This window comes from Sphaeroforma arctica, assembly GCF_001186125.1.
Source record: "Sphaeroforma arctica JP610 unplaced genomic scaffold supercont1.512, whole genome shotgun sequence".
Taxonomy (NCBI): domain Eukaryota; class Ichthyosporea; order Ichthyophonida; genus Sphaeroforma; species Sphaeroforma arctica.
The window spans coordinates 19,201-26,785 of record NW_014040046.1 but is presented as its reverse complement, the minus strand read 5'-3'; the positions used below and the strand labels follow the sequence as shown (position 1 = coordinate 26,785).

General features: G+C 42.0%; 1 protein-coding gene across 1 annotated transcript in view; it reads left to right on the top strand.

Moving 5' to 3' along the window:
* Nucleotides 1–1,493: 1,493 nt before the first annotated feature.
* Nucleotides 1,494–7,585, top strand: part of SARC_06863 (hypothetical protein) — a gene marked incomplete at its 3' end in the record, with an annotated part of 14,849 nt that continues 8,757 nt past the window's right edge. Inside the window, exons 1-15 of the mRNA XM_014299211.1 lie at nt 1,494–1,669; nt 1,763–1,933; nt 2,066–2,319; nt 2,464–2,550; nt 2,662–2,757; nt 2,929–3,207; nt 3,340–3,508; nt 3,755–3,872; nt 4,000–4,050; nt 4,197–4,462; nt 4,648–4,785; nt 5,002–5,120; nt 5,279–5,594; nt 5,685–5,779; nt 7,268–7,570. Of these exons, the coding sequence (XP_014154686.1) occupies nt 1,558–1,669; nt 1,763–1,933; nt 2,066–2,319; nt 2,464–2,550; nt 2,662–2,757; nt 2,929–3,207; nt 3,340–3,508; nt 3,755–3,872; nt 4,000–4,050; nt 4,197–4,462; nt 4,648–4,785; nt 5,002–5,120; nt 5,279–5,594; nt 5,685–5,779; nt 7,268–7,570 (2,574 nt within the window). The 5' untranslated portion in view covers nt 1,494–1,557. The remainder of the gene's footprint in view (nt 1,670–1,762; nt 1,934–2,065; nt 2,320–2,463; nt 2,551–2,661; nt 2,758–2,928; nt 3,208–3,339; nt 3,509–3,754; nt 3,873–3,999; nt 4,051–4,196; nt 4,463–4,647; nt 4,786–5,001; nt 5,121–5,278; nt 5,595–5,684; nt 5,780–7,267; nt 7,571–7,585) is intronic.

Below are 7,585 nucleotides of genomic sequence, written 5' to 3'. Positions count from 1 at the left end.
ATATATAAGTATACGTTGCGCCCAGAGAGTCTGGCTATTCTCATTATTTGAGTTTTGTGTGGTAGAAGAAAAAACTATCTTCTATTGTTAGTGAGTAGTCTGGAAGCAGCACGAGCTTCGATTTTCATAGCGTTAAAATTAATATAGATCAAAATTAGAGTTACACATTATACGCGGTTTCCCTACTTTTCCTTGTACAGTCCCTGTATGCACGAATACTAAATGTAAATATGGACTAATTTCGATAGTTCACTAAACCCAAAGTTTTATCCTCGTTCATTTCCGACACAAGTGGAGGTCGTAACCCTGATCCTTCTGTGGGTGAATGTGGAAAATATAAAACAACACAAACAAACCAACAACTCGGTAGTCGAGACTCGAGAAGGATTTCAAAAAAGGTCTAAATATCACGTGTCCACGACTCATAGTCGCGAGTTGTCGTATTCCTAAATCCTAAGCACTGGGGCCGTGGTTCGAGGTGAATGTGGTGACATTTTTTTCAAGGGTTCTTTTTTTGAAAACGAATAAACAATAAACAGGTCTGTTTGTTTTTGGTTTTTTAAAGCCCCTTTTCTAGAAGCCTACGGCGTAATATGCTATAGATGAAAAGATAAAATAGGTACTGTATTTAGACTTAGGACTAGGATAGTAGAGTCAAATTTATTAGATCTGTGTACTCATATTTCAACCACATATCATAAGTGCTATTTTATCTTTAACAGGCAAATGATGGCGGTGAGTAGAATCTATCTCACTCTCCGAGTAGTGTGAGCACTTCTTTTATTTTCTATTTTGTTTTTTGTTTGGTGTTTAAAAAAGAACTCTTCTCAAAGTAACCTTTTTTCAGAAAAGAGCGTCGTATGTAGTCGTCGTTGTTTATTGTTATAAAAAGTATTTGTTATTAAAAATAGAAATAAAAAAATAAAAAAATACAAATCAATATGTATTTACTCATTACAATGCAGTATTTATTTTTAATATTTTGCCAAAGTCCGGAACGCTATTTTTTCTTGTCTTTTTTAAAAACAAATAGAAACAAAAAATAAAGCATAATAAAAAAAATAGCAGTGAGTGCCGAGTGGTCAGTGGGCACTGCGCACTGCGCAGGACATACTCAAATATTTTAGTATCTACTTATAAACTACTCATTTTATTATTAATCAATATTGAGAGGCTAAAAAAAAGGGAAATACATACTTGACTCTGATCTCTGGGACTGAGAAGTCAGATGTGAGAGTGGGAGAGGAGAATTGAGAATCCTGGAGAAAGACCGGCTCAAAGATGAAACTTGAATCAAGTTGAAAGCCAAAAGGGCAAAAGACTTAATAAGACTCTCAAAGTGAAAGACTCTAACTCAAAGTGACATAGCGAGAGCGAGAGTACTGGACAACTTTTAGAATTGACAATGTTGTAGTAGTTGTACGCCCATTTCCACATATATTAAATGTACAGCCTTATGTTTCGAAACTCTGTGTGCTGCTGGCTAAACTAAATGTATATTGAATAATACAATTGCACACTACGCAAAAGTGTAAATTAATCAGACATTGTGTCGATATGGTCACCCCTAAGCATGTAGAGTGCTCTAGGGCAGCGCGGAATTCACAGCATAACCGTTCAATGGATATGGTAGCGACAGAAAATTATGAAAAGATCGACGACATCTTAGGTAAGCATTTGTTGTGTATCTTCCGTTCCACTTAAATTTGAAATGCCGATGTATCATTTCTAGTACTGAATAAATACCATTGTTGATACTTAGAGGCTTTCAACCGCAAGGACTCGATCGCCGCAGAGGCAGAAAACATTTACACAAAGTATGACTGTTTGAAGGGCATCAGCTTATACCCTCATCAGGAAGTTGGTGTGAAGTGGATGTGTGAGATGGAAGAGCAATATGATGGAGGGCTTCTAGCTGACGAGATGGGAATGGGTACGCCAACGGCCAAGTGCTGTATTTCTAGATTGAGAACTTTTAGCTAAATCAATTTTTAGTCCTTGATTTCGACCTCATTTTGAAAATTTGCTTTAATGCTCTGTCTTCCTTCGCCTACATATCATATAGGTAAAACACAACAGATCATCGGATTGCTACTAGCCCGCCCCGAAAATCGAACACTGATAGTGGTACCCTTGTCTATGATGGATATATGGGTAACTAGCATAAAACAATTGTCAAGATTGGCACACAACCAGAAATTGAAAGCCATCAAATACCATGGGACGAACAGGGACCTACACTTACATCAAAATTCGGAATACAAATACGTTGTGATCACCACTTACGATATTGTTGTCAGTGAAGTAAAACTGAAGGCTGTAAGTGTTGAGAATGTTTTCGTTTCGGTTACGTGTCGAATTGCGTGAACAATGTGCAGTTTTCCGTGAACGATAGTACATCAACAAGTTATACATGTAATCTTCTTGGAGCTCATCGTATGTTATACAAATTTATATCCCCAGAGAAACGAAAATTTGCGGGAAGGCGAACCGCATTCCGCATTATGGAGAGTTCCAAAATGGGACCGAATCATATTGGACGAGGCGCATGTAAGCTATCAACGACTATCATGATTTATGTTCGAAAAAGTCACAGTTCTAATGCTTCAGTTTTTTTTGCATAATAACATATTGACTTGATATTACCGCGAATGAGCACAGGTCGTCAGAAATAGCGAAACAAAGAAGTTCAAGTCGATCATCAAATTGTCTCAAAAATGTGCTTTTCGGTGGTGTGTCAGCGGGACACCTATCAATGTATGTGGATGTTGAATTGTCGTTACATTTGCTAGTCTTTTTTTTTATTCGCCAATTCAGTTTCTTCGGCGTGTGATCTAGTTGTGATGTCTCAATCGTGATATTCTTTTTCAATCAATCTTAATCTCGATCACGATCCGACTTTACTCAAGCATTGAAATTGGTTTACAGAATAAACCGGAGGACCTGTTGTCTTTGCTTCGCGTTACGCAATTCGAAGAAAACAAATTTAAAATTGGTATGGCAGTTAAACCTGGAAAGAGTCCGTGGGTCCAATGGTTCAAACATCTAGATTATGGCGATGATCGATGTTTGTCTCTAGAAGCGACGAAACGTTTGAAGCTTGTAGCATCTATGTTTGGCCTGCGACGCACACCGCTCGACAAAAACGCAGAGGGTCAGCCATTGATAGTTATGTCTGAAAAAAAGGTTGAGCACGTCAATTTAAAGGTAAGAAGCTATACGGCGAGTACCCTGTGTTTGTTTTGCTGCACTCCACTGCAAGCCTGTATTGCTGCGAAGATAAAAGTATACTATTTACATGGTCAAACTAAAATCAGACGTATTTATGTGACGAAATAGTTTTCTACAGATGAAAGTGAACTTCAGCGCACTTATCACAAACATTGCAACGAAGAAGTCGCAAGTATTATCAAGCGGGGATCGTTACCAAAGTCAGCTGCATGCATGTTCGCAATGCTGACACGGCTCAGACAATTGTGCATCCACCCATCGCTTGTTACTTTTAAAGGTAATATTCGTCAATCTAGTAGCAAGACACGGAATTTTGACGTCTTCGGTGACCTTGTACTCTCTCGAACCGTTGCCTTGACAATATATAATCTGAGTATTCAGTTTGATACTAATTGTGTACAATATCTTGTTGGGTTAGAATATATTAATCAATCAGCATTATATTCAGTCGAAAGTTTTTGTGTATCATGTTTTCCACAATACTTTCCTCAATGAGTTTAAACATGATTTGTCCCTACAATAGTGAGTACTTGTGATGGGCCCGATTGCAAAAAGAAAGAAACGAACCCTGTGGAAGCATGTCAACTTTTAACGCATGAACTCTGCAAAGAATGCTGTCTAAAATTTGCCGAGGACGACGAGTATGTTCGTTTTATACTATGCATTCAAACTTTTTGGATGCTCGGTTTAATACATCGAGATCCACCGAAATGTGACAACCTAAACAACTGGAAATGATACTATGTACTTACATTCGACCCCCATTAGGTGCCCGGTTTGCGATAGCGCTGCCACTGGCACAAACAATTTCGCAACAAGGTAAATACATATGCAGCTGAGCATTTCCTTTAATTAATTTTTCAAAGCTAATGCCTTCTGCGCCTTTCACCCAACGAGTACAAATAAAAAACCAAAAGGCCGCATCAGTGTTAGCTCGTGTTGATATTAAGTATTTGATTTCGCAGATATCCCGAGTCAAAGTCTTTATTAAAGAAGGAGCGAGAGAAGGCTAGGAAGATCTTTGACGCATGGTCATTAAGAGATGTCCGCGGCAAAATCGTTCGATCCACAAAAACAAAGTGGATATTGAAGGAGATGGCCGAAAGAAAACCTACGGAGAAGATAGTAGTCTTTTGCAGTTTTGTAGCGTACTTTAAGGAGGTACTAGGGGAAGTGCTTAACGAAGAGGAAATCAAATATGTGATGTACCACGGTGAAATGACGATAGAAGGTAAGAAGAGATAGATCAGATATTTTCCCCGTGCTCGAGTACTGATTGATATGAATATGTCGCCGCTGTACGCAAGCCGGTGCCATTGCTTGAAAATCTTCTGCACTATACGTGAAAACTGCCCTGGTATATTAAGTATGTTTTTCAAATTAAACGGCACTCTCATATTTTGCATTTGGTATCAGACCGAGAAGCCAAACTGAAGAATTTCCGCGATGATATGAGTGTGTCGGTATGCCTCATGTCGTTGATGGCAGCCAATGTGGGAATCAATCTGCAGCATGCTACAAAAGCGATCATTGTGGATCCGTGGTGGAATCCAGGTTTATGCAATTGAACTAATGTTTCGTCCCCTGGCTTTTTTCAACTCTTGAATTTATAATTCTCATGCAAACAACACTCTCGAGGGGCCCCCGCGCATTGCTCCGATTGCATCCCTAGTATCCGCCCTGTGTAGCCCGCCATTTCGATTTGTCGTCGTACATACAGTGTCTACCGACGCTTCTCACTTTGAGTCAATCCCGGCTGTTTTTTTCTAGCGGTTGAGATGCAAGCAGAAGCTCGCATCTGGCGGATTGGTCAAGAAAAGAATGTCTCAATCTTCAAACTTTTAATTGATGATAGTGTTGAGATGAGGGTGAAAAGAGCTCAAAGAGTGGTACGGTTAATAGTCGTCATTGAGTGTGCGGAGTGTGTGATCATGTTGTAATCATGTAGGGGTCTGGGACATATGTACTCAGGTTCAAACTGTATCGATTATAAACTGGAGTCCTTGTAGCTTCTCCTCAATGTCTCATGCGCCACTTCATCGTGCAGAAAATGACATACATTGATGCCGCATTCGGTGAAGAGGAATCCAGGGAAACACCCTTGAGTGTAGGGCTGGTAGGTTCGGATGTGTATTCACTCGCGGGTCTGATCACGAACCAGACACCTCAAGAAATCCAGCAAATGGTCGAGCAAGAGGAACAACAGAGGACAACACAATACACGCACACAGCCCGCCAGCAGAAAAGTGAACCACAGGCTACAGGATCGCCACAGACTGATTCGTTTGGTGATACTCCGAGGACAACGCGAACAAACATGCACACCACCCGCCAGCAGAAAAGTGAACCACAGGCTACAGAAGGTTAGAACTGTAACACGTACGTGTATGATCTGTATAACCTGCGATAGTTGTAACATACGCACCAAATAACACATTCTCTTGCTTCGCCAGTCACAGATAAGGACCCGGAGTGTGATCCACTGGACAGATACGTCGATATGCCGTATATGGATCCTGCAACGAAAACAATGGTCGGGTGGACAAATGTGAGTGGTATTCTAACGCTCACATTAAAAAGCTAGACCATGCACAGCCTGCACTCGCCCACGAACAGTGTGTATACAAAGTGTGTCCGCTCTATATCATGATCATAAGCAGTGGTAATTGGACTTGCGTACAGGGTTCCATGCCCTGTTTCATTGTTCTGAGCATAAGCATTTGTATATATACCCGATTATACGGCAGACTAAACCCCCTCTCCTTTAATTCATCCACATCATTAGGCTCAAGTGGATCGCAGACCGTCGTCGCAGTCACTGTCGCTGTCACAGTCACTGTCGCTGTCGCAGCTGGGTTCATCCAACGTTACACCAGAAGGTTAGAACTACAATATATACGTGTATGTACGTGTATGATCAGTATGACCTGCGTTAGTGTTATCATACATACCAAATAACACATTCTCTCGCTTCGTCAGTCACAGATAATGACCCGGAGTGTGATCCACTGGATAGATACGTCGATATGCCCTATATGGATCCCGCAACGAAAACAATGATCGGGTGGACAAATGTGAGTAGTATTCTAACGCTCACATTAAAAAGCCACGAACAGTGTGTATACAAAGTGTCCGCTTTATATCATGACCATGAGCAGTGGCAATTGGACTTGCGTACAGGATTCCATGCCCTGCTTCACTGTTTTGAGCATAAGCATTTGGATATATGCCCGATTATACGGCAAACTAAAACCCCTCTCCTCTGTTTCATCCACATTATTAGGCTCAAGTGGATCGCAGACCGCCGTCACTGTCGCAGTCACAGTCACAGTCACAGTCGCTGCCGCTGCCGCAGCTGGGTTCATCCAACGTTACACCAGAAGGTTAGAACTACAATATGTACGTGTATGTACGTGTACGATCAGTATGACCTGCGTTAGTTTAATCATACATACCAAACAACACATTCTCTTGCTTCGTCAGTCACAGATAACGACCCGGAGTGTGATCCACTGGATAGATACGTCGATATGCCGTATATGGATCCCGCAACGAAAACAATGGTCGGGTGGACAAATGTGAGTGGTATTCTAACGCTCACTTTGAATGTAATACGACACCATACATGGTGACAGTGTGTAAACATAAGTAGTGGCAATTAGTCTGGAGTACAGAAGTCCATAACTTCTGCCGGATGGGCTCAGTGTATGTTTGCTGCTCGACGGCAGCTGGTGTGTGCTCGTTTCCCCAAGTAAACCCCTATGGTTGGTGCTATGCACATCGACCCGTAATCTGTAGGCTACGTATCAACTTATGCTAAATCGGGACTATTCCTAGGTGTCCTGTCCCCAATGGCTGGGTTGTAGTCTGCGTGCTCATAGACGTACTGTAAACCGCACCAGTGCCAACCTCCCGATTGCCTGTCGCGTCAAACCCTACAGATATACTCAATCATCTGAATGTGCAGGTCATTACGCGATAGATACTACGGCAGATTAAGACTAAACGCTCTCTTCTGTCTCATCTGCTTCATCAGGCTTCAGTGCATCCCACACCACAGTCGCGGTCGCCAATACATCCACAGATTCCACACACACAGAGCAAAAGGACAGCCACACCACACACACAAATTAGCAAGACAGCCACACCGCACACACATACCAGCAAGACAGCCACACCACACACACAGACCAAGAAGACAGCCACACCACACATCACTGGTCGCCGTTCACAAGCATTCATCGTCACGAATACGCGGGCCCAAGCAACCCCACCCACGGAACACTCACCGCCAGCCATAGCCCTGTCCACGACAGCGCACCGACGCACAGCACAGGTGGTGTGTAGACCTTGG